A 26888-nucleotide genomic window follows, 5' to 3' on the forward strand; every position below is an offset into this window, starting at 1 on the left:
ACCTGTCTCTTTTTGGCACCGACACCCTCCTGAATGCCATGAGAAACTGGTGACCTTCACTCCGGTCTCCATGACGACAAGATGGTATATGTTTAATTAGTTCAGGCTTATTTTAGGACCAATTTTCTTTTATTTTAGGGCAACGCGAGCTATGATAACTGTAAGCATGTTTACGAGGCGCGCGAGGCTTAGCTGAAATGTGCCAACAATTCTAGTCAAACAGATGGTGACCCCTGATTCAACTTGCCCTCTCATTCAATTATTCAGCTGTATTTAATTTTCCTCCGGGTGACTCACGTGCCATGCCGCCGTATGTCCTCTAGGTGGCGCGAGAGACCACCTTTAAGGCTGCAAGAAAAGGTTGAAAGCCAGGTCTCGGGGAATGTTCCTGCCTGGCCTTGGCTGCAGAAGAGGATAATGAATTTCAGCATTGGAACAATAGTTTCTGCCTAATATCAAATGATGTGAAAGGGTGGAGAAGAATTGGGTCAAATTGTATGTGATTTGGCCACGAGCTCTAAGTAATCTCCATTCTAATAAGAAATTTGAAAAACCTTCCAGGCTTAATATCCTCCCAAATAATTTGTTTGGAGTTCAAGGAGTATTACAGCGTTAGAGCCTTTTTTTTTCTTTTTCTTTTTTCTTTCTTTCTTTCTTTTTTTTTTTTTTTAATAATTGTGGAAATGTTCTGTTTTCATTTTGAAAACCTCTGCTATTTAATTTCTTGGGACTGCCTAGTCTGGGACCAGGAGGCAAAGCTAAGTGGACTTTCTGCTCATGTCTTCTCCATGTTTTCCACCCGCCTTTCTTCCTGTTACTACTTAGCACTGAGAATGGAAAACTGAATGTCCCTGGAAAGGGGAAAGGAATTTCTCTGCTGAATACCTTTTCAAAGACACCATCTTCCTAATGAAGGAACCAGAGAAGCCAGTGGTCACAACCCATGATCAACACAGACCAGTGGTGGATTTTCCAGAACCTTTGGAAAATCCAAAAAAAGCCACTCAGTTTTTGCCTACCCCACTGCAAGCTATCCCATAACTCCTTCAACTGGGGGAGTGGGGGGTGGGCTGTGCTTCTGACACATGCAACTAAGATTTCCTGTCCATGGACATAGCTCGGGTCATTAGAGCAATGTGGAATCCATGCCTTTATTTCTACCTCATTCAACTTAAGAATTCATTCTTTTAACGCTGCTCTTTTTTTTTTTTTTTTGGATACAGTAACATCACCTTGTAGCATATTACACATATATTTTTCCCCTAAGAATATCTCACTTTAGAAATCCTCTTGAAACATTGTATCATTCCCTGTCCTGCATCGGCTCAGACCACAAATAAGGGAACCGTGTGTTGAACCAAGACCAAGCGTGATCCGCACGTGCGTGAAAGTATCAGTGTGCAGACCGCTTCCAAAGACAATAAATCTGATTTCCACGGATGAATGGAGGAGGTTTGGTAAATATGTTCATTCTACCTGAACACGCTCAATGCTCATTTCCTCTCCAGGATGTCGTTGTGGCGCTGGAGAGGTTAAAACCACGCACACGAACCGTATCCCTGGGACTTCATTTTTAAAGGCTTGGCTTTGGCTGGCTTTCATGCCTTATTCTATCCAGAGCTGGCTTGGTTCAGTCGGTTTGCATTAAAGGGTCTGCATGTAAACTCGGACATCTTTCGCTGTTGCGTTTCATGGGATGACCTCATAGGGGCTGATTGATGAGGTAGGAGGGCTGTGTGCAGCAGCCCAGACCTGACCTCACGGACCAGCCAAGCGGTCCTCGCCTAGCCTGGGAGGCCAGATGCCTTTGCACCCTGTTTATGTCTGGGGCGCTCAAACTTGGCCTCAGGGGGTCAGTTACAGCTTTGGTGCTGTTTCTAGGGGCTTACGTGTGGATATAGGCCCTTCTCAATTACGGCTACTGAGGCCACACGGATTGATTTTATTTAACACTTTGCCCTCTGATTAGCCCTACCAGATTGGACTCAATATCTCCCTTGTATTCCCAGAGCCCTCCTCTCCTTGGTGCGCTTAGATCGCCAGGTCCTCAGAAAGAGTTGAGTTTTACCCCAAAGAGGTGCTGATCCCCAGGGCCAGTGGGCTCCTGGCTTTGAGGGCATGCCCCGCATTTTGGTTTCCCATGCTTCACCCCTCTCCCCCAGGGATGAGATGACAGCGCCAAGGGCGCTTTGGAACCAGCCCCTTGGAAGAGCTGTCACCTGCCCTCAGTGCAGCCCCAGCGGAGCTGCCGAAGATGCCAGTGGGCAGAAAAGTCCAGGACATCTGGGGGCTCTTCTGACCGAGGAGTGTTTTTATTTGTGTGTGTCGGGGGTGTGTGTGCACATGCTCACAGACACAAGACTCCCCACCGCTTTGTAGGGAAATCAAGCTCCAGGATCCCCATCCGGTTTGGCGCTCTGCAAATAGGCACTTTCGGCCTCCCGGAGACCACATCAAGGGAGAGAGGGCAGGCGGCCAGGGGCTGGGAGGCGGGCAGCCCACGCAGCAGTTGAGGTAGGATCTGAAAGCATAAACGTGGGGAAAACCACGGCTTGCCTGGACCTCGAGCTTCAGTCTGCGGTTTGTACATATGACATCATTAGTCACCACCGTGCCGTGGAGTCAAGAACTAGCCCGGTGGAAACGCAGCCCGGGGAACGGGATGTTGCCCGGGGAGCATAGCCCTCAGCCTCCATCGCCGGCTGGACGATGTCATCCCTGTCACCCCCGCCACCGGCCCCGCGGTCCTGCCATTTTGCTGATTTCCCAAGTTACTCTGCCGCCCGGGACATCATGTGTTTTTCTTTGTTCGGAAGACACAAGACACGAGCATTTGCGTGAGGTCATTTGTACCTTTACGACGAAATAATGGGGCAGGGTGGAGAATGTGTGGGCAGTCAAGACCCCGCTGGCCAGAGAAAGTTTCCCTCGCCGGGATCCCTGATCCCCAGGTCCACGAAGGGGCCTGCCAACTTCCCCCCTGGCTCGCTCTGCCATCTCCCCAGCCTCGGCGTTTCCTCCTGCTGGTCCCGGAGGGGGTGGGCGGTGTCTCCAGCAGCCCACCCTGCAGCGCTCCCCCCCACCCCCCTGCCCCAGCCCCAACTCCCAGGAAACCCGCACCGCCTCCTTCTGTTTGTATTTATTTATATATTTATTTAGCTATTTATTTAGGAAAGGGCCAACTCTTTTATTTTCCTGAAGGTGGCAGTGGTAGAGAAAAAATGACTGCCTTGGAAGATTTAGGAATTCTATGAAAACAGATGGAGCAGCCAGCGTCCCCGTTGTCCCCGTGTGCCCAGGAGCGCTGACAATGGAAACCACAGCCCCCGCAAAGTGGTGTCCACCCAGGGCCGGCCTCCCCCGGCAGCGGGGGCCCCTGCGCTGGGTGACCGGCGACTCCGCCAGCCTGCCTGCCTCCTCCTTCTCCCCTCTTAGTCCCTCACCAAGATAATTGAGGATCATAACGCTGGGGAAGGAGCGGCGCGGCTCCCGCGGGCTGTCAGGTATCTGCTCGTGTCTTTATGTCATCCGTCAGCATTGAGCCCCTCTGTCATCTCTCCTCAGCCTTCAGCGCCGCGCGCTCTCATCGTGTTCATTATCTCGGCTCAGACCAGCCCTCCCCGCCCCCCCGCCTCACTACCCCCCCCACCCCTGGTCCAGTAAATGCATCTTTGTGCAACTCTCAGTCTCCGATTATGAATCGATGATCATGTGGTATAAGAGAGATAGATGGCTTTTAGTTTCATCTTGTCTCCCCTAATTGTAAAATATTAGTTACATTACACTGTGTCTTTTGATTAATGGAACTTATTTGTAGTAGCCTATCTGAACCCTCCCCCTTCTAAAGTCCTCCACTGACTTTTGAGAATTGAGTGATTTCACTTAAAGCAGACAAATAGGCCCTTCAGCGAGGAGATAGCGAGGCTGTGATACCGTGGGCACGACGGGCTCCGCAGACCGAGGGGTGGATTCTGGAGAAAGGCTTCCCGCCGGCCGGGCAAACACTGGGCTGTTAATGCATGCCGGCTTGGGAACTTCTTGCTTTTCTTCATTTCACCCCCTTTTTGGCAGCCCTCGCCCAGCTCACTGACTTGCAAAACAGGATGTGAAACAAAATTGAATTAAAATTAAATAAATTGCAGATTGCCACATTCCCACATTTGGCTTGTGAGGAGTCAGTCAAATGTGAACTTTGATGAATCTGAGCTCTCGCTGCGCCGGGCTCCCTTCTCGGGCACAGGGCAGCGTGTCAAAGGCGTGTTCTGCCGCCTGCTTCTGACCCGTGGAGATGATCGTCCTTCAAGGCAGAATCTATCTTCTTGGGCATTATTTACTTAAATATGTCGGTTGACAAAGTCCTTGCCATACAAAAGGGAAGTCGGTGGCTAAATCCCTTATTATAAAGAATTGCCGTCTGTCTTTCAGTGTAGATTCAAGGACATGTTCACTTGTAACCCACCAGCTCAATTAAGAAGGTCTATTTACTGTCCGTGTGTATAATGTCTAAATCTCAGGGAGATGTGAAGATTGACTTCATAAACTCAAAAAACGGTACCGCAGATTAGGGATTCCAGAATGCATTTGGATAAGGGTGCTTTTAGGACACATGACTTATAAAATGCATGCAGATACTTGTATCTATTTCTGTAGGATATGCTTAGTATTTTATTCTGACCTTTGGATTTTTATTTTTACTTTTATTTGCATGATTCTTGTAGACACTGACTATTATGTATTTTCTGGGGACATTCTATTTCATTTAATGTCCTGCAGCCTGAAGATTGATTTTATTATGAGTATAGGAAGCTGGTAATGTTTTACTTTATTTTATTTCTTTTTAAGAGCATAACAATGTGTTTGTGACTGCCAGGAAAAGTGAAGGCAACAAAACGACCATGTCTGAGCATAAAATTCATTCTGAGGATTAGATGCCCAGAAGCATGTCGATTAAATGTTGAGGGCAGCTCCCAGGCCACTCCGGCCTGCCTCCTGTGTCCCTGTTCTGGCCTGCACGGGGGCCTTGCAGTTATCAACGTCCATGTTGGCTCTGGGTCGGCAAGTCATGGACCCAAATTGCCGCCTCCTATCACCCCGGCCTAGGTTTTGGGTTTTATTTATTTAGTTTTTACGTATGTTTGAGTCCTGGCTTTGGAGAAAGTGGATGCTGGAGGACTCTTTGTTCTGAGTGTCAAGGGACTTTTTAAAATGTCAGCGGAGTTTGGGCGGTTGTGTCTAATAAACCTCCTTAGGGCTTAGGATGCCCTGTCTCCCAATTTTCATCAGCAGCCTCTCTCCCTGAGTTACGGACATCCATCATATTTTGAGAGTATTTTATGGAATATTCTTACTACAGCGTGAGAATGCATATTGACAATTGTTGGCACTTTCCTATATTCCACGATACGCATTTATCTGTTATGGACCCATAATACCAAATGTGTAGTAAAAAGCTATATCAAAAGGCAGTTATCCCGCGTGCATAAAACGCTCTCACTCGGTCGCTTTAATTTCCTTACTACAGCTTCTGAAACCCCCACTTCATCCTGATGGACTTCAATATTTCATTTAAAGAAAGCATGTGCCTGAGAGGGGGTGACAGTGTTTCTAAGGCTGCAGCAGGGCTGGCTCTCGTCTAGGCGGAGCCCCACGTGGGGGCTAGGACCAGCACCTAGGACCAGCGTGTGCGTCCCGGTACAGATCCCTGGCTGCCCGCCTCCAGTTCCCACCGCTGGACACATGTCTGTCCCCGGACACGGGTTGGAGAGAAGGCGGGCACAACCTTTCAGGGACCCGACGTTTAGGGTCATAGCAGTGGGCTACGTTGGCATATTCTGTGCCGAGCTCTGTGCTAAACTCTCAGGGCATGTCGCTCCATTGGACCTGGACACCTGATCTGAGCAGGGCATTAACATTAGCCCCTTTGACAGATGAGCAAACCGAGGCTCTGGGGTTTGCCCAAGGTCATGAGGCTGTGAAGCACAGAGGTCAGGCCCGTCTGCGTCGCAAACCTGCGCGCTTGTTCCTTGCACCTGCCTCCGTGTGTTTGGAGTGACTTTGGGCTCTCGCTGAATGCTCAGTAGCATCCCGTTGATTTTAAGATTCAATGAGATGGTGATCCATGTCGCGTCCCTGACACATCGGCAGGGCTGAGATGCCGAAAACGTGTGCGTGCGCGTGTGGGAGGGGGGCTGGCGATGTGAGAGAAACAGAAACTGTTTCCTTCTTGGGGGCAGAGGGTGGGGGGCGGGTGGAGGGCTTCTTCACTTCTTTTTTCCCCTTCCCAGTTTTCCAAACTGTTCTTGGGAGGGGAGGGAGTTTGGAAGCTCGGTCGTTTGGGTAAGCTTCGGATTGGCTGTGGTTATTGGGATAACGCCGTTGTCAGATGGCAAATGGAAACCCGGAGAGTCCCTCTGGGGGACAGCCAAGGGCCCTGGGAACAGTGTGGGTGCCACGCGCGTTCGGAGCGGCCGGCAGGAACTGGGCTCACCTGGCCTCGCGTGACTTCTGGAGACCGCGCTCCCGTATGTGTCCCACAGCATAACGTGTGCGGGAGCCATCGGCCACTTATGAAGCGGGACACGTGTGGAAGAGGAGAACATGACGGTCACCCTGGGGAGAAGGAAAGGGAAACGGAGAGAGAGGCACACAGGCTCGTTCCTCGGGGTTGCAAGGAGCAGATCTGGTTTTCTTGCTTGATACCAGCAAGTGAAAACAATCTCAACATGGCTTGCCGTTTGGCATCATGTATTTTAAAAAATAAAATAAACATCTGGTTGTTTGAATGCAAGTGAGACTCCCCTCCTTGCTTCCCCACCCCCCCCCCAATTTCAGCCAAGCTGTGTGTGTAAACACAGTCTTAATTGATATCAGGTTAGGGGAGTCTGGAAAACAAGCGACAATTCAGAACACTGGGCTGGACCCAGACCTCTGCAGAAATGCAACAACAGACGCTCGCTGGCCGACCGCCTACTGTGTGCAAGGCTTTGTCAGACAGGGGCCGGGACCAAACTCCAGCCACACGGGCCACGGTCCTGAGGAGCCCACTGATGGGGAGAAAGAGACTTCGCGCAGGGCCCGGTCCCGCCATGGAGCCGGGAGAAGCTGGGCCTGTTGGAGCTGGCAGGGGGCTCCAGGGTGGGGCTTCCCCAAAAGGGACTAGAACCTGGATAATTAAGCTTTGCGACGAATTTGGTAATGAAGCCTGATTTAGTTCCCATTCAGCTCCAGTCTTCCTCTCTGTATAACGACGTGTCTATTTTGAGACTCAGGAAAGAAATGCTTCAATTTGCAAAGTAAATGTTTGTTTGGTTGTTTATTAATAATCATGTAAAGTAATCCACTGGATTCTTTGGCACTAAATGGCTGCCTCTCGGGTCCCATCTTACGGCAGGATCCCGGGGTCCTCTGGTGGCTCAGAGAAGCGTCTGGAACCGAACACCTGGTTTCCAAAGCCAGCTGCCCCACGTCCTGCTTCGGCCGGCTACACTGCCCGCTGTTATGGGCCTGGCTTTCCCTAATTTGGAAGTGGGAGGACCTACTCCTAGGGCCTCGGGAGGACTCAGGGAGTGGTAGAGCTCTGCCCATAACCAGAGGTCCCAGGCGTGAAACAAAGGGATGAGGGATGTCTGATAAGGAAGCACTCACTTCATAAAAAAAAACCCATACATTTATATGGTGTGCATATGATAGTTGGTCCTTTTCTTCCCTTCCATTTAAGTAAGTAATTTTAGAAGGAATTTTGTAGCACGAGTAAAAAGATACTGGCTAATTATTATGAGTCATTTATGGCCTGGGATCAACAAGAAAGGTAAAGGAATATGTTTTTAGGGGAGTAAGAAGACCAGAGGTGGGAGGGTATCAATTTGTGTGTAGTCTAAACGCTTCCTGAACAAAATCTAGAATACCTTCCGAAAGCAGACCAACCAGCTGACCAGCTTGCTGAATAGGCAGGATGTTGGGGATCTCCACATCCCCCGCCCTCCTGGCCTGCCCCCTCCTCTGACACACGTGAAAGGAGACAGACTTTGCATCTGGGCCAGTCGTCCCAAAATGTCTGTGGGGTGGGGGTAGGGACAGACGACGGGGGGGGGGAGCCCACCCTTGCCTGCAACCCAGGATATGTACATTAGGAAGATCCTGATAATAAAAATCTACGTGTCACCGAGACATTCCTCAACTGTTAGCAATCAGTTTTGGGGGTGGGGGGGAAGGGGGGCCGGGAAATACCAAAAGACATCAAAGAGGGTCTCACTCCCAGCCTCTGCCCCGTTTCAAGGCTCTGTAATTTGGGAAGGTTGTGCGCTAAATAATTTGTGAGCCTCCAAACACGCAGGTTATTGTTTGTGGACAGATGGTGTATCGCGTTTTATCGCTTTTCCTTCTGTGGGTCCTCATATGTGGGACTGATGTGCATTCTGAAGTCTTTGTCTCCTTCTAAAATCTCTAATCTGAGACAGGCAATCAAGCACAGAGGCAGGGCTTCAGAAGGCATAATCAGAGTTTTAAAAGCAAAGGGGAAGGGCGGGGGGGACGCCAGAAATCCAAGCCCAGTTATGAGGCATATGTCTGCAGAGAATGGGAGAGGTTATTAGGGTTTTTAAAAGTGGACCCCTGTAAGGGGTCCCGCAGTGCAGAGGGAGAGGCAGAGCCCGCGGTGGCCGCTGCCGGCACCTGGGAGTTTCCCAGCATCCCCCCCACTGCAGCGTGCAGCCCCGGAACGAGCCCCCTCCTTGCCTCCGGAGCCAGGGGTCTTTGTCTCTGCAGGCGACCGGCCCCGGCAGGGCCTGGGAGGCCCCATCTTGGAGCGGTGGCCGCCCTTAAGAGTTAAATCATGTTGATATACAGGAAGGAAATGAAATAGACGAACTCACTCCTCTTTTCTTCCTACGGATTTTTCTTTTTTATTCTGAAGATAGAATTACTGTTTGTAAGCATCTGAAAGTCATTAGAGGCCCTGCAGTCTGTCAGGTGCCGACGCAAGGAACTGCTGAAACCAAACGGGGGCCTGCACCGAGGGCTGGGAATTTGTCATGTGCTGATGAGCAGTTACAATAATATATGAGCAAATCACAAGCATTCTGCAAATTAATCAAATTTTTTTCCCCTTCTCCCTTGTCTCTGGGAGAGTGGCTTTGCAGGCAGACGTAGGTGAACCAGTTTTGCTCACAGATGGTCGCTCTGGCATCAGATGGAATTTATATAACAGTAATTCTGATTTCCTGCCAAAGTAGCAGTGAACACACCAGGGAGATTGTAGAAGGCGAGTCATGTGGTTTTGCTGAGGTTGTTGTGGGAAGTTTAAGGGGGGAAATCTCAAATTTTCCTCTTTGCCTTTACTGTTTTTGCCTGAAGGGCCAGAAACGGAACGCCATTCTGCCATGGGCGAAATCCGTCACATCTTTCCTTGTGACTCGTCTGAAAGTGCTTCGCAGCTGTTGGAGCTGCTGGCGGTGACAGAGCCCCAGGACTCCTGATCCTCGCCGACACCTTACAAGATCCGAGGGGGGCAGGTTCACAAGGTGGTCGCCCGGGCGCTGCCGAGAGGGAGGGCCCCGTGTGCGCATTTGCCCTCCCGCTCCCCGTGGCCGGGCGAAACCTACAAGGGCTTTTCTTTTCAAGTGTTTTATTAAATGAAGAGTCTAACAACGCTCACTTTAATTACACACGGGCTCCGTTTATAATGCCTCTGGATTTATTCAAGTAGTTGAAAACGATGGAGCGGGTGATAACTGTGATCATCTCGGTTTAGCGGCTCAGAGACCGAGGAGCGTGCTGGTGTGTAAGTGTGTGCGTGTGTGTGCGAGCGCGCGCGTGCGGTGTGGGTGTTCCCCTGGGTCCCCAGAAGGTCTCCCCATGCTCAGACACCCCTGGCCCACACCCCACCCAAACGTCGCCCTCTCCCTTTGGAGGCTGTGCCTTGCATGGGATGCAGAGGCCCACGGGCTGGCTAGCGCACTTTGGGCCCCACACTTTGAGGGACCTGTGCTCACCACGAGGTGCCTTTTCCCAGTGGAGAGGAAAATGATATCAACATGGCATGTACAGTGCCTTATGCAACAAAATCCTCCTGCTGTAGGATTTTGCTTTCTCTTCCTCCCCTTCTTCCTCTCCTTCTCCTTCTCCTCTTTCTCCTTCTCCTTCTTCTTCTTCTTCTTCTTCTTCTTCTTCTCCTCCTCCTCCTCCTCCTCTTTTCCTAATGTAAAGCCCTGCCCATTTGTTTTGGTTTATGTGACTACAGAGAAATAAGTGGATTAGACAGAAACTTTAGCATGCTTCATTGCAGCTGGGGGCCGACATCTGTCATTCCTCAGCCATATTCTGGATCATGCCAGCAAGAGAAAGCAAAGTCTGACACCTTTGATTTTAGAGAGAGTCTTTTATAGGGGGAAAAAAGAGAAGAAAGGAGTAGCATTTCCTTTGTGACTTCATAAGAAAAGCCACCTCTCTTCTAGGCTGCTTTGTTTATTTTATTTTATTTTATTTCATTTTTGGCAGGTGACAATGTTAGCAGCAGTGGGAGAGAGCCAAGCATTGGAAAGTTTATGCTTCCGCCTCTCCTGACTTTGTAATTTTCTATTGTTCACGCTACCAATTTGTAGAATTGGGCGTGATAAAAAGTAGCTATTTAAAATATACCCAGTGTGCCCTTCTATATGGATATATACTGTGGGTAAGGATTGCGGGTGTCTGACTCCTTTATGAAAAGAGAGATGTGTGATTCTCTCTCACACATAAACTCACATTAATACGAAGCAAGAGCCCCGGAATTTTCTGCACTATGAGTGTTCCCGCTACACTCTTTTTGGTGAGATTTTCTGCCGCCCATGTGGGCTCTCTCCCCGCCCCGAAATACAGGGCCGCCCCCCCACCCTGCCGAGCAATGTACTAATGTTTTTATGAAGAGGAGTGTGGGTAGTGAATTATCCACAGATAACCTTGGATACCAGCTTTTAGTGGCTTGGACGTCTGTTGCGGCTTCGGTGTTGCGTGGGGCCCCTCCCCCCACGTCTGCACTAGCGTGGCACAGTGCTTAGCACACCCTCGACACATGCCAAGTTACAATACTGCCCCCCCCCATATTTAAATCGTACAATGAAACAGAAACGACAATGAAGCTCTGATGGGTTCGTTTTAAGCGACACACAACGGAGAACAGGAAACCACTGAACGCGCCGAGACCACCCACTTGTTTATTTCACGGGGTGTGTGCAGGAATGCAGCTCATCTGCCCCTGGAAAACCACACAAAGACCTCACCCAGGGCCTGGCCCCGGCCCAGAGAAGGTGAGGCCCAGGGTGTGCTGGGCACCGACACAACAGGACAAAGCAGAGCCCGAGGACTCTGAGGACCACGGTGCCAGGAGGCGGAGGATGCCAGGACTGAGGCTGGCCCAAGGGTGAACCGTGGCCAACCCTCGGGGTTGGGGGGTCGGGAGCACTGGGACCCCGGTCTGACCGGCTGCGTCTGGGAGGATCTTGCCAGAACTTCTGACTTTTCAAGATAAACTGGAAATCCATGTTTTTGCATGAAATCTCTTTGTTTTCTCTCTTAGTGTTGAGGACAAAAACTAAATATGTGTGTGTCCCCCCAGCTTTGACCTCTGGGGGGGTGAAAGAGCGTCTGTCGAGGGTCGTGAGGGATCCAAGGAGTTGCTCGCTTGGCCACCCGAGCTCTGGGGGCGCTCGGTCCCGTTGGGTGCTGGCATCTCAGCGTCACACAGGAAGTGGAAATGGCACCGCTGAGGACCAGGGGACAGGAGGGTGTGGTTCGAGGACAGAGCTCCCCCACAGGCAACGCAGGAAAATGCACAACCGCCCAGTGACCCAAAGTGAGCCAGAAAATGGCCTCGCCCTCCCGTGTCCTCCTTGAGTGTTCAGGATGGGCAGGGGTAGTCGCAGCCTGGACTGGAGTCCCCAGGGGTCTCTAGGACACGGAGCACTTAGATTTTCCTGGGGAAGAGAGCAGCAGGGCAGGGCAGGGCTTCCCAGGTGTGGAGCACAACCTGGGGGCAGGTCTGGGGAGGGTCACCTGTCAGGAGGGGTGGCTCCTGCTGGAGAAGGACACCGATCAGGGTGGAGGGGAGCAAGGTCAGGCTATGTGCACTCCTCACAAGACTGGAAACTGAGGCAAGCCTGTTCAAAATAGGGCTGCCCATAACAAGGTGTCCCCAGGCCCCCATGAAGGCGAGAAAATGGGGCCGGGCACAGGGGTCACCCCCCCAAGGCGGGGGCCCTAGCCCGTCCTAAGTAGCTGCTCAAGGGAAACCACCCTCAGAGCCCCTTACCCAGTCCCTCTCCTGTGCAGAGCCCCTGGCGTCGCCCCAGAGAAGGGAGAGACCCTCCAAGCCTGTGTCACTGGAAGTCATGAGTGGGCAGTGTCTGACGAACACAGTTAAGTGCCCAATTGCGAAGAGTCTTTGACGAGTGCCAATGGGGGCTGTGCCGGCTGGGTCCTCAGAAAGGCTTCTAGGAGGTGCTTTGGTGGGTCTGATTGGGAGGAATCGGTGGGGGGGTGGGCAGTGGGCACATTCCTGGTGGTAGGTATTAGGTAAGAAGGGGTTGCAAGCTGGAAAACCAGGCTAAGGAGCAGGTTGCTGTGGTAAGAAATAGGGAGTCACTGAAGGTTTGGTGGGGAGGGGGTGGACACACGTCCCGATGGGATTCGAGGACCGGCTCGCTATGAGTGGCGTACCTGCTGCCTCTCTGTCTTTCTGGGGTTCTTTTTCTGACCCGAGAGCCTCACTGTTGTTCTGGGGTGGGCTGTGGGTCCTAGAGGCGGGTCACAAGCAGTCACTGCTTTTGCTAAACTCCTTAGGTCCTTACTGCCTACCTTGTTGCCAAGGGGACTTGAGATAACTATATCTAGCCCAATATCCCTACGGAGGGAGGAGATGGGTAGGAAGAGGGTGAAGGAGAGGAGCCCTGTCGTCTTCGGCACCTCTCGAGTACCACCTTAATCATTTCACTTAATATTTTATTAGAGACAAACAAAAAAACAAACAAACAAACAAAACCCAAAAAAACCCTCTAGCTTTATTTTAGCAATGCTATCCAACTTTGATTTGCTAGTTTTTTTTATTGTTTTTCTGTTTTTGTTTTGTTTTCTAAGGCTGTTAATCTAAATTGCAGTCAGCTTGGTTCTAGACAAAACCACCTGCAGGAGTGCTGTGGCCCAACTCCTGCACCCACCCTCTCCCGGCAATGCCCCGGAGAGAAGAGAGTAGCAGGAGGGGGGAGGTTTGCTGTGTGACCTGGGACAACCCAGCAGCCCCTCTGTTCCTGGCTCCTGCCTTGCCATGAGAGCAGTGTCCTCTCTCTTTTGTCTCCTTTAGCATCTTCCAGGAAATCACTCACCCAGAGACAAACACAGGGCATTGTTAGAGTCTTATTATATTACACATCTAAAAATCTCCGAAAAAGGAAAGTAAGTTCATTGACCCTTTGAAGGTCATTTAATGATAAACATAAATGCTTTCATAAAATCCGGGGAATGATTTAAGATCCTAGATCAATAGTTGCCTGTGAGTGCCTGCGGCCTGCAGTGCTTCGGGCTGGGTCTCCCGCCCACCTAGGCAGGCTGGCGGCTCGGCCAAGCCCAGTGAGGAGGCAGCTGGAAGGAAAACAGATCAACACGGTTTAAGGCAACATCTGCATGGCAGCGGCCAGAGCCTGGGCGTGAAGTTGCTGAGGAAGGGACTACATTGAGGCCCTGGGGAAGGAAGGGCAGGGCGCTCCTGAGTCCCATCCTTCTGGAGCAGGGGGAGGTGGGGTGGGTGCCAGACTGAGAGGATCTGGAAGATTCCTACACCGCCTGTCACACACTTTTTTCTGCAGCTGCCTCCTGGAGCCCAGTCTCCTTTTCTCTCTCCTGCTACCTGAACTTGAATCTGAGCTGGATGGGGGTTCGTGTTCCAGCCCTGCCCGCCCCCACTGCAGGCTCTGCAGGGTGCTCCCATGCCCCCCTCACCTCCAGGAGGGGTTTCAGTGTCACTCCTGGTGTGGTCGTCTCCTGATCTGGGGCGCCGTGCTGTCACTGTCCCCTGAACATCAACCAAATTCACCTTTTAAGAAACTTTTTAAATAAAATGTTTATTTTACTGTAGATTTAGAATTACGGAAATGTTGCCTAGATAGGACAAAGAATTCCCCTACGGTGCTCGTTACCCTCTATTGTCAGCATCTTCCGTTCGTAAGGTACATTTGTTACAATTACTGACCCAATGTGGATACACTATTATGAAGTCAATATTTTATTCAGATTTCCTTTGTCTTTACCTAATGCCCCTCTTCTGTTCCCAGGACCCCACCAAGGGGACCACTTTACATCTAGTTGTCATGTCTCCCGAGGTGACTCTTGGCTGCGACAGTTTCTCAGGCTTTCCTTATTTTTGATGACCTTAACAGTGTAGAGGAAAGTTTTGTAGAATGTCTCCCATTTGGGATTTCTCATGGTTAGACTTGGGTTGTGGGTTCCTGGGCAGACGAAGTGAGGTGGATTCCCACTGTATCAGATCAGGGCACTGCCATCACTCGGACCGTGGTGATTGCAGCTTAGGTTCTGTTTCTCAGGTGTGTGCTCTCGGAGGTGGGTCTTTTCCCCTCTCTACACTGCCCTCTTCCTAGGCGCTTCCCCAGGAAGGAAGTCACCAGCTGCCCACATGAAGGAGCAAGAGTTATAGTCCACCTTCTAAGGGGAAAATTCCATAAAGCCTGTGGAATGCATGGGGGCATTTTTCTGTTCTTCTCCATGTGCTTCCAGATTCAATCATTGAGCCATGCCAATATGACTTGTGGATGCCTGTTGCTCCTTTGGGTTTTAATCTGGTACATGACATTCACTTTGTTGCTAACATTGTTCCAGCTCTGGCCTTGGGGGCTCTACCACTTGGCTCTGAGCTACTTTGACACACCCCAGTCAATGGGTGGTGTTTTGAACAATTCCTTACTTTCTGGCAAAAGAAGGTCCAGGACCATCTTGTCTATTTCCTGTCCCAGCCCTGGAATCCACCATTTCCACAAGCAGCCTGGGTTCCTTTTGTTGAGAATGATACTAAAACTCAAGTCTGGGTGCTAATGGGCTTGCTGCTCCTGGGATGTCATGGGTCCTAGGAGCACACAGGGGACAGAACAAGGAAAGATAAGTGTGTCTACTAACCCCGCACACACTCAGATCTGTGTTATAGATACTGAACTGAAATGAACACTAGTTCACACTGACGGATGTCTCCGATCTATTGCTACATGGATCAAAATCTGCTTTTAAAATGTTTTTTGGTGGTGTTTTAGATTAAAACCCAAATCACAGGAAATTTGAAACCTGAAATTATTTATACTAAGGGTATTCCGAAGTGTTTTAGCATCTTTGATTAGATGGATGAATATTTTTTTGAAAACTGAAAACATAAATTATGCACCTGATTAGAACCATTCTTGCCTATTTGGAATTAGGGAAATTTATATATATATATATAGTGTGTGCAACTGAGAAGGTAGCTCTTTCTCTTGGCTCACTGTGTGTATATGTACATTTTTACCCATCTCATTGCCTCTGTTGAGCCCATTAACCATGGCCAGAGTCCTGGGCAGGAACCCTTCCAGTCTGCAGCTACAGGGCCAGCCGCAGACACTCAGAGAGAGCAGCAGGGGAGGGCTGGATGGAGGGCGGACCACCACCCTGAGGTCTGCCCCACTGGGCTGTTTGTTGGTCCCCTTCCCCCACCCCTCTACGCCCCACCTGGATTCCTCCCAGGTCTGCAGGTTCACTTCTGGGAGCGGGGGTGGGGGGGTGGGCTGCGTCTCTAACATAAACAACTGGCTGTAGATGCCGGGTGAGGGGGTGGGGTGTTTCCTTAACTACCAGCATGCATCCTGCAAATGTCCTTAGTTTTAAGGAATGCAGAAGGCGCTCCCGTTGGGGTCCACTAGAAGGAGCGGCGGTGCTCAGGAGTCCTCTCAGTACCACTCAGAGGTGGGCTTCCCAAGCCTCCTGGCCCTGTGCATGGGAGCGGCCCTGAGGGCTGTTCCTCTCCACCTCACCAGCTGGTCCCTTCTAGAAAACAGTTCCATAAAAGGTGGTGGTGGGAGACCCTCCGGGGGTCTGGCAAATACCCCACAATCCTGCACAAAGAAGGTAGTTCAGAAAGGACAGTGCAACTGCCTTCAGGTGAGTCAGCCATGGGCTTGCTGCGGGCGGTTTTCTCAGGGTCGAAGCCCACAGGGTGCCACTGGGCTGTGGCCTGGGCTGATCTGGAAACCATGGCAGCAGTGTTTCTCTTCATTCCCCTGCGTGCCGTCTTCCCCATCTATTTCAGTGTACCATAAGAGGGCCCTGTGTGATCGATCCGAACGTCTGCCCTGGCGTGAGAGGTGGCTCGGTAGTATGAGGGCCCAGGGAATGGCCCGTGTCTCTGTGTCTACCCGAACCCAGGGACCCCAGTCCCTACTGCTTACACACGAGCCCCTCTTCTGGACCCTCTTCCTTGGGCTGACCATGAACTGTAATTTGGGGGTTTGCCTCCTCCATTCGTGGATGCTGTTGTCCCAATGTCCGGAACTGTGCCTTTGTCACCATATGCAGACTCTGCCTCTGGCCAAAGAGCTCACGTGTCCTTCCTCCAGAATGCTCTTCCTTTCCAGGACTCTCTCAGAGCCTGTCCTCTGCGCCGTCCTTTTGACTGGGAATTCGAACCTGGTTCAAAGCAGCTGGATGTCCTGACCTCGCAAACTCTCAGCTCTTTCCTCCTTTTGCTACAGCGGGTGTCCACTAGGTCGTGTGGCCGGTCACTCAGGCATTGTGTCAGGCATGCTGAACAGGTGTCCTTCCCATCTTCGTGGCGCTAAAAGTCCTGTGTCATTCCCACAGCAATCTGCTCGGGGTAATGCATGCAGTAGGTGCTCAGCGTGTGCTTGTGGAAGTGGGCTGGGTTCCAGGAGTTGCATGACGGATGGAAGGCTAGAGTCCTGCAGCTTGATGACAGCCATGTGTGCAGTGTCTGACCTCAGTGGGTGTCTTGAGGTCACAGACATGGCTGTTGTCCCCAAGGGGGCACGGCATGTGATGTGTGCAATATCACACACACACACACACACACACACACACACACACACACACACACACGGAGGGAGCCGAGGTGAGCCTCTGCTGTGAGATAGCCCTGTGGTTGAATTCCTGGTCAGAAACCAGCTAACTGCATATTCCTGACTTTGGAAAACTATTTCCTCTCCCTGAGCCTCATTGTCCTATCCATAAAATGGGAATATTTCTCTCTATCAAGTCTTCCTACTGGCGACTGTGAGGGCAATGGACACAATTCTTAGAAATGTGCCCGGAGGAGTTGTCCCAAGACCAAACACCAAGGCTGGCCACGGGCTCCCCCTCCCCCTCCTATCTGCCATCCTGCACCAGAAGAGAAGCCATCAGTTTGGAAAGTCTGGAGGCCCCGTGGAGGCGTCCGCGTCTCTGCCCACAAGTGTGGAGCTGTAATTAATGGATGGTCCCCCAAGGGGAAGCATTTTCCTCTCCCCCTTAGGTACAGAGAAAGAGCAGATATTTCCATCGCAGCAAGTAAGAAAAATATCTCGTTTCCCCACTTTTGTTATAAACAATGTACGACTTGCTTTCTCCTTACTCCTCTTGACCCTCCACACTGTATACATATTTATATATTATTCATAGTGGATTAAAAATGAATGTGCTCTTTACTACGGCTCTACGGCACAGTGACAATACAAATTAACGTATGATGTACTTACTTTTCACATGGCAGTGATGGGAAATGTTGATGGTCTCAAAGTGAGAGGTAGAGAGAGGGGCGTGCAGTGGGGTGGGCAGTGGGGGGCACCCAGGGCCCCAGCTGCAGGAGGGATTGGGGCTGCAGGGTTGGAAAGGCCTCCCCACTTCCTTTCTGCTACGGAAGGAGGGCTGAGCTCCCTAGTGGGTCCCGTGAGCCTGGTCCCTACCTGACTCTCTCACTGGGTTTCTCGTCCATCACTGTGACCTCTCCCAGGCCCTTGCACTGATCCCAGGCTTCCTATCCCTGCACCAACGGTCAGGTCTCTCTCTCTGTCTGGAGGAGCACTTCTCTCCCTTTCCTGTCTCCCGGCTGCCTCTCCCTCTCTCTCTCTCTCTCCCTCCCTCCCTCCCTTCTTCTCCCTCCTTCCTCCCTCCTTCTCCCTTTCTTCCCTCCCTTCCTCCCACCCTCCTTCCTTTCTTCCTTCTTTCCTTCCTTTTTCTCACTCTCTCTTTCTTTCCCTTTCTCCCTTCACTCCCTCCCTCCCTCGATCCTTTCCTTCCTTTCTTTTCTTTCTTTCCCTCCTTCTCTTTCCTTCCTCCTTCCTTCCTTCCATCCATCCATCCAACCCTTCCTTTATTTAAAAAATACTTGCTGGATATCTGTGATGTGCCAAGCACTATGCTAGATGGTGAGACATGGCAATAACCCCAACCCCAAAGAACACACCCCCACAGCTCCTGCGCTGTGGAGCCAACTGTTTAGTGGAGAAGATAGACGTTAATTGCTTTTGTTCAGCTACTGTTGTTGGAAGCTCTCCACAGATTTTGCCCTGATGGACTTTACCAGTTGAGTCTGGGGTTACAGGGCTTCCTTCTCGAGGCAGAGGCAGGTGGGCTAGAGGTGACAACCACAGTAATTAAATGCGGTAGGACAGAGAGGATTCCAGATTAGGGAACAAGAAAGGATGGAGCAAAGGTCCTGTGGCAGGAAAGAGTATGAAGTGTTTGGAGAACAGAGAGTCCGGTATGCAGAAGGCAGCAAACTCGGGGGGGATTTGAGGGTGAAGACAGTGGAAGGACCTAGAGGGGCTCACATTCCTCTGCGTTGAGCTCTTAGAAACTCCCAGTCATCTCTACTCTTTCACAGCCTACACTGCCTTGAAGCAGTGTGTCTGGTCTAGCCCTTGACTAGATCGGGATCCGCTAGATGGGAAGATGTTTCCGGCATGCGGTCTAACCCAAAGCCCAGCCTCACCTCCCTTTGCTGAACTTCGTCCAAGCGAAATGTAACCATTAACAACTTGTTCCTTTGGAATCTGAAGGTCATCTAGTTTCCCAAAGCTCCCGTTCAAGGGCAAATGCCCCAAGGACAGACGATGTTGTAAACTTTCACTGAAGGCTCCCCGAGGCAGAGAGCACCTGCTGAATCAGTACGTTGATGAAGAACAGAGCATAGAGGCCCCTGACCCGGCTTAGACAGGCTGCCAGAAGACAACAATGAGAACAGTAAGCATGACAGTGACAGACAGCTGACATTTCTATAGCCCTGGATTCCTTCCAGACTTGACACATGATTCCTTCCCATGCTCACAACATCCTATGGTGGGAGGACCTGTCTTCCCCCTCCCCCGCCTCTGTTTTCAAGCCGTGGGAACGGAAGCCCCAAGAGATCCCATTCCTCACTCACAGCCAGACACAGAGGAAACTCAAGTTTGGGTTAAGTAGCCTCCCAGCCTCTCAAGGGACGAAACTATGCTTTGAACCCAAGCTCCTGGTCAGACTCATGCTGCCGAGTGCGTGGCAGGAGGATACCTGAGAGCAAAGTAAACATGCCAAGCCAGGAGAGCTCCCCATCTTTATCTTGGCCAAAGGCCACCGTGGAGTGCGGGGCATCTCAGTGAAACTACCCTGGACAGAGGCCGCGGTCTCCATGCTGGTTGTTAATGGGGAAGTTTCTTCTGTCTTTGAACTTGAACCTTACCACCTGCAGACCCAGGTGCATCGTCAACTCTAACTCTCAGGTTACCAAGGTGGCATGGCTGGTTTTTATCCCACTCAAAGGGGATGGATGGAAATTTGCAGAGTTCAAAGCTCACCAAGGGGTAGCCCTGTCATCCTGAGGGCTGCATCAGCCTCTCCTTGGGGAACCGGATGTTCCTGCCTCCACGGGGAGGAAGGATTTCCCGCAAGCCCCTCCTCCACCCCAAGCAGTAGTGCAGAAGCTCGAAGCAGACTTCCAAGGGCCCCTCCTGCTGCTTCTACCTGCAGATGGACCCCTTCTTGGTCACAAATATTTGAACACCATAGCAAACGATTCCTGGGAGTTCTCAGATTCGGGGTTTTGTTCTGAAGCCCTTGTTCATGGTCTCTGTCCAAAAGCTAACAGACATCGACATCACTGCATTTGTCCCAGTGCCTGGGGCTTCAAGTGTACAAATATCATAGAGAAATTTGGAAGGCTTCATCCAGGTTTAGCTGGACTCAGAGACTTACCGGATTTTGAAAGTGCTTTGCATAACAACAGCTTTCTGTTTGGGAGTAAATCTTTCCATCACCCAAGGACAGACCTTTCACTTTAATTTGATCCTGGGGAGAACACACAGCCTTCTTCTGGACCTTTCAGCAAGCCACTCAGAAGGGTGTGTGCGTATGTGTGTATCCTATCAGCACACATGGCGATCGTGGTTCTTGTAAAGATTTCATAGAATTAGGATGTCTGAGTACTTGTTGTAAATTCAAACCGTCCAGATTCACTGTATCTTAATGCGCTCATCTTGCCATAGCTCCAAAAGGAGGATAACATACAAAATTATATGTAAAAGACTACGGAGGGTTTCAGGATCTCAGGTGTTCGCAACCGTCAGGAACTACCAACATTACCGACAACGCTTCTATCTACAAGGTATATTGCAAGATCGGGATTGATGATGATCCCAATACTGTACAGACGTCCTCCTACAAATATACACATGCAGTGTTCTTGACAGCTGGGCAAGAACAGTGGAAGAACAGAAGAGCCACTTTGAATCCTGGGGGCGTGAGTTGGGTTTATTAAATAAGACCACCGTTCGGCCATCTTGCCCCCTACTTGGGCTAGACTCTTTGGACCACGGTACCAAGAGTTCTGGTTTTATTTTTTTTTAATTTTAATTTATTTATTATTCAGAGTTCTTAACTCCAGAGACTTGTCAGACTGTGATGATAGTGTCCGTCGGTGACTTACAGCCATATGATCCATAAATTGGTGAACCACGGTAATCAGCATAGTGAGCGGTCACATTGCTGCCCGTGGCGGCGAGCCAGAAGATAAAGTCTACTCCTGAGAAGGTATTTCTAGAAACCTTCAAAACGTTTCTTGGGCTTCCTGAGAACTGGTGTCTCAGTTCTTCTCAGGTTCTTTGGATGACCTTCACTTAGTTCTTACGTCATTAGCTATAGATTTGGACCATCTTTTCTCAAAAATTATTCCAGCAGGGCACCATGAATCCTCTCTCACCAATCCTGGGTTAGTAACTTCGTGTCTACAGGGGTGAACAACCTCTTGACTTGAGTGGTTGAGTCTTGGAATCCACTTGAAACTCACTGCCCCTCACTGGCACCCAGATTCCTCCCTTTTGTCCATGCCCTAACTCTGACATGATGAAGAATAGGGCCACTTAACATTCTTTGTTAAACTCCTACATCCATGTTAGAAGTAGGAGGCTCGGCTCTCCTTCCCCACAAGCACACGGCCTTCCCTGTCATCTGTGGACGAAGCGACAGAGCCCTAAGGGTGGTGCCAGGTAGCAGGAAGGCAGGCAGGGGAATGATGCCGGTGAATCCTTCTCTCACTTGACAGTCAGGTCCAGGCCCCTCCTGTGGAGTGGCAGGGTTCTTGCTGCGGCAGACTCCACAGAAGGGACAACAGCAAGTGTACTTTCCTTGGGTTTCGTTTCTTCTTCACTCCCAAGTCTGTAGATTTGCAAACTGGCTTTTGGCAAGTGGGAAAGTTGATCAAATTCAGCCTTGTGTTAGACACAGCAAAGGAAGCAAAAGATGCAGAAACGCTACCTGAAAATTTAGAATACCTTCCAAAAAAGGCAAGGTGAAGGAATAAGATAATGATTCAACACCACAAACAGTTCACGCCTGCTCATTCTGTGCCAGCAAGCAGTTCCGGCCAGGAACCCACAGCTACTCAGGGGGGATTTGATTACACAGTGGCCCACAAAAGTGGCGTCCCAGTTGGGCAGAGCCTCGAAAGAAGAGAGAGCATGGAAATGGTATTTCAGGGAGATGGTCACACAGCAAGCATGTGGATACCTTGAGGAATGAAACCTCCTTGCAGAGACCACCGATGGTTTGGTCCAGTGTGGATGGAGGGAGGAGGCTCCAGAGAAGTCTGGAGAGGTGGCTGGGACTGGACTTGAAGGTCCCAGTGATTTCTCAGACAGTCGGTGACCATCCCAACATTATAGCAAGGAAATCACAGTGAAGCTCCTACGTTGGGAGCCCGCTCTGGTATTTCTGGGGAGGCTGGGTAGCAGATGGGACACCTGGAAAGCTCGAAACCCTCCTGGAGGCCACCATGTTCATGGGCTGGCCAAGAGTTGGGACACACTGGACCGGCCTCTGAGCGGGGATGGGCAAGAGGAAGATTCAGTAGGTAGGCAAGCTTCGTCCTTGCAGACCAGTTGGCTAAGGAGGGAAGAAAGAGAGTGCTCACCCCACAAACCCACTAAGAAGGAAGGAAATGGAGCCCCGTGCACCCTATGAGATGAAAGTGACCTTCAGCCCCAAATGTTTGGTTGGCCTCCAGCGTCGCAGGAACAAGACCGTTTTGCTAACTACTTAGCAGGACTTCTGCTATGACTGTTCTAGAAAAAGTGCTGAGTATGATGTTTGGATGTTTCCTCGTATAAACGGTTGGGCCCATTTATTTACTCGTTTGTTTTTCTGAGCAAATGAAACCCAGGCCTGAGCCCTGACCCCTCTAGGTGCTGGGTGGGAAGGCACAGACGGGCTTCCGGGAATGGCCCTTCGATGGCTTCCGAGCATCAGGGGGGAATGCAATTGTTCCCCTGGAACTTCCCAAGCCAGATGCTTTCCTGGTGGCTCAAGATGGCAGAAACGTGTACACGTCTGCGGGGCAGCAGAACAGAAGCCTCGAGCATGGGGGACTGTGAGGATTGCCCCAAGAATCTGCCTTTTGTCCTGATGGAGAGCCTGCTGAGAAACACTTGAGGTCAAGGGTTACTATTCAAATCCTAAACTTCTTTAAAACCGTATTGGCCTTGGCTGTTTGGAGAGTTTGGTTCCCGCCAGACACATTCTACTGTCTCCTCTTGAAATGCTGAGGTTCTAGAAATTCCAAGAGCTTAGACTTCTAGCTCCGCCCCCAAGACACATGGTTCTCTTAGCCCACTGCAAACACACACTCCCTCTCCCGCGTGTCATGCTCCGCTTGCTTCTCTGTAAAGAGTTGATGGGGGGATAAGAAAGTGAACTGGCTCAGTGCTGAGACCTGAGTCAGGATCCCAGGGGGAGGGATTTATGGCTTTTTGTGTGTGGAGAACCGAGATCAGTAAAGCATGGTCCAGGGGCCAAATCCCTCTCCTATTTTCGTACAGTCTGGCAGCTGAGGATGGTTTCTACAATTTAAATGGTCGGGGGGAGGGTGGACAAGGAAGACTAATTATTTCATCTCTCAGGGAAAGCGTACAAAATTTAAATTTCAGCATCTAAAAAGAAGTTTTGAATTTCATCACTACAATGTTGGAAATTTATTTCTTCTCTTGTCATAGAAGTACCTAACATAATACCTTTGATTTTGTGTCTTGGCAAGCGAAGCCGAAAACACTGGTTATCTAATGTTTCACAGAAAAAGAAACCAGGTGTCGGGAACATTGTCTTCTGTCACGCGGAAGCCTGCAATAAAACTGTCCCCAAGATGGGAAGATCTTACATATTCCCAGCCAAGTTATCATTGGTCGGTAACTTATTAATTCTCCAAGTAACTTACTGTTTGTCCAAATATACTGGCTCCTTTGCTAATTTGATGTTTGCCAAGGAAGCACAATCATGCTATTGATACTGTTGGTAGTAACGATGATGTCCTCTGAGCCGTGGGGACTGCGTGGGGGGCAAGCAGAAGAGCTGACCTGCCACTCTTTGTGTCCGCAGGTCACAGGCCTTTTCAGTGCCGATACTGTCCCTACAGTGCCTCTCAGAAGGGGAACCTGAAGACCCACGTCCTCTGCGTCCATCGTATGCCTTTTGACAACAGTCAGTACCCCGACCGCCGGTTCAAACGCTCCAGAGTTGACTCGGAGGCTTCTGGGAATTTCGAAGACCCCACAGCTGTCAAGGCGGGGAGCTCAGCAGAGCTAACAGAGGAGGGCTGCAAAGCCCAGGAGGAGCGTAACTGAGCAAACTGACCTGTATATTGCAATATTATTTTACACAGTTTTAAGATTATGCATCTGGTAAAAGAGTTTGCTAACGGCACTCCAAGGGGAAAAAAGAAAAATCATGTACAACTCCCCCCACTAGTGTATAGAACATTTAGAAAATTTAAAAAGATATCTATATATATATATTAAAAAAAACACAAAAACACACTCAAAAAAAAAAAAAAACCCCACAAAAACAAGTCCCCAGCCCTTGAAAATGGCTGCTAAACTGTTACCCGGCAACAAGTACTTCTAAACAATGCAGGTGGGAGAGGAGTGATTTCCGAAAGGCTTGGTGTCCTCCAAGCCGGAGAAAGCTGGGGGGCCTTTCCAAACTCTGAAGTCGTCTTTCTCCCCCAGTCATGCTCTTAACTGAAAAATGATACCATCTAAATGATTTAGTGTTGCCTTGAAGATGGAGGGGCTGTGTTTTCATTGTTGAAAACACCTCTATACTCTGCCACCAGCTGCCGCCATCTCCCCCCCCCCCCAACCCCAACCCCTAATGAGAAGTGCTGAGAGGCAGCCGCTGGTGCCAGTCAGGCTGGAGCGGTCACTGCAGAGAAAATCAATTCACGTGGTGTCCCAACTGCACTCGCAGAGAAATCCTAGCCCGCTGCCGCCCACGGCTGCTGCTGCCCGGGGCTGCGGAGGATTGCCATTTCACACGTGCATTTAAAACAAAACAAAACAAAACAAAAAACCACACACACACAGCCAAATGAATCCATGGTCAGGAATCATCTGCAGACAGATGCCCATTGCAGGTTTGATGAGTAATTCCTTTTTTTTTTTTTTTTTAAGATCAAATTGCAGTATTGAGGGAAATGCTTTTTTTCCCTCCGTTGTCTTTTTTTTTTCCCCCAGATGAAAAAGAAGTTGCTACTAAAAAAAAAAAAAAATTAGATTAGGGGTACATGATTTAAAATGTTTTTGAGGAAATCTAGCCAACTCTACCCACAGAAGGTGCTGGTGAGAAATGGAAATTCATGTCATAATAGAAAGATTTTTTTTTAAATTAAGGTTTTTTAAAATTTTACTTGAATGAAGGCTGCTCTGATCCTTATTATCAGCTTTGTTTAAATGTGTTCGTTTTTGTAAGTATCGCAGACATGAAGCAAGATTTTCTTCTCTGACAAGCTCTTAGGAAATAGCTTGTATTAAAAACACAAATCTAAACATCCTGCTCTCTATCGCTAATGAAGAAAACTGTTCGAGTTCAAATGTCTGTTTTTGTAAAACAAATGTGTTCTATATTTTTGTAGAATTTTAGATTTTTTTACTGATTGGATACTCCAAATTTATTGAGTTCTGCACCACCCAGAGGGAGATTTTGAGGGCCAATAATGAAATGCTTAACTCATCTAAAATAACAAAAACAAAAACAAAACAAAACAAAACAAAAAAATGAAGAAGAGGAGTCAAGGGTTTATTCTTGAATCTGCTAGAATGGTGTCTAAGTTCAGCCTCTTAACATACTTCCTTTGAGTGACACGAAATTGGTGCTGTTGCTTGTGACGGTAGAGATGTATTGAAGTATTAATTTCTAAAACGAAATCATTTAGACTTAAAGAAAAAACAACAAAAACAAATAAACAAACAAAAAAAACAGTCGATATTTCCTTGCAGGCTGGGAGCACAGAATAAAACCCCAGGGCCTTAAAACTTCAGCTCTGCCTACAGCAGTTTACAAAAATTCTAAACTGCAATCAATGTAAATAAAATGCTTAGCGCTATCCTGAGACCAGAAGGGATCTCAGGCTAATAAGGGATCCGGTTTGCATATGCGGTCCAGAGGGCGTCGCCCACCCCGAGGTTTCAGTGCAAATGAGGTCGCTGTGCAGCGTGGACCCATCTGGCATAGAGCAAGCCGCTTTCTCGTTTTTCTAGACTAGTTCTCACTGCCTTACTTAAATCAAGTTTATCAACTTAATGCAACTGTTTCTATGATCCTAGAGGAAGGACTGAAATGTTACTGAAAACTTTCTGACTGTAGTGAGCTTTAGGATTTTAACTGCACTACTGTGTTTGGTGACTGTGTCAGTCGCTTGCTTTCTGTGTGTTTGCCCCGCCTTTGGTATCTTAGCAAAGAAAAATATTAAAAAAACAAAAAAACAAAAAAAAAAGGAGAAAAAAAAAGGAAAAAGAAAAAAAAAACAAGAGGGAAAAAAAAGTGGGAAAAAAAAAATGAGAGCCACATTCCATTTCTAGCACTTTGGAAGCTCTTTTGGTATTCTTTTTGTGTCTTCTGAGCATCTTCAGATGCGACAGGCAATAATTCTGTTTGTGACACTGGGAACATCCCCTCTTCTTTGTGGCGTGTGTGTTGATTCCATTTTGTCCAGTGCTACCGTCCTTATTTCCCCCTCTGACACAAGCCTTCTTTCCAGAACATTTGTAACTTGTAATACAAACAAGTGACGGCCGCAGTGATACGCAGTGTCAGTTTCTGAATGTCTCCAGGCCCTCATATCTAAACATGTCAAGTTTCTTCCCCTGTAACTTCTGTAGTCTGTGATGCTGGTCATAATACTGTCTACATTCCTACACAAAGAGAAAAAAAAATCTATCTTGGAGTAAATCTGAGATCAATAGAGTAGAGGATTTTGTTGCTATGCTTGTAACAAGTAGAAAACTTTGTATTTAAAGTTTATTCTTGGTCATTATTTATTATTATAATACATCAGTTGACAGAACTTTATTCTGGTATAGAAAGTATTAAAAGTT

The 26888-nt window shown here is 49.3% G+C and overlaps 1 protein-coding gene across 6 annotated transcripts in view; it reads left to right on the forward strand.

The window, feature by feature from the left end:
• ZNF536 (zinc finger protein 536) overlaps positions 1–25033 on the forward strand; it is a 423563-nt gene extending 398530 nt beyond the window's left edge. For all 6 annotated transcript variants that reach the window (XM_045988393.1, XM_045988392.1, XM_045988397.1 and 3 more), the window contains one exon: positions 23893–25033. In XM_045988393.1, the coding sequence (XP_045844349.1) occupies positions 23893–24137 (245 nt within the window). In that variant the 3' untranslated portion in view covers positions 24138–25033. The remainder of the gene's footprint in view (positions 1–23892) is intronic.
• Positions 25034–26888: the final 1855 nt, after the last annotated feature.

The sequence above is a fragment of the Meles meles genome, chromosome 19 (assembly GCF_922984935.1).
Source record: "Meles meles chromosome 19, mMelMel3.1 paternal haplotype, whole genome shotgun sequence".
NCBI lineage: Eukaryota > Metazoa > Chordata > Mammalia > Carnivora > Mustelidae > Meles > Meles meles.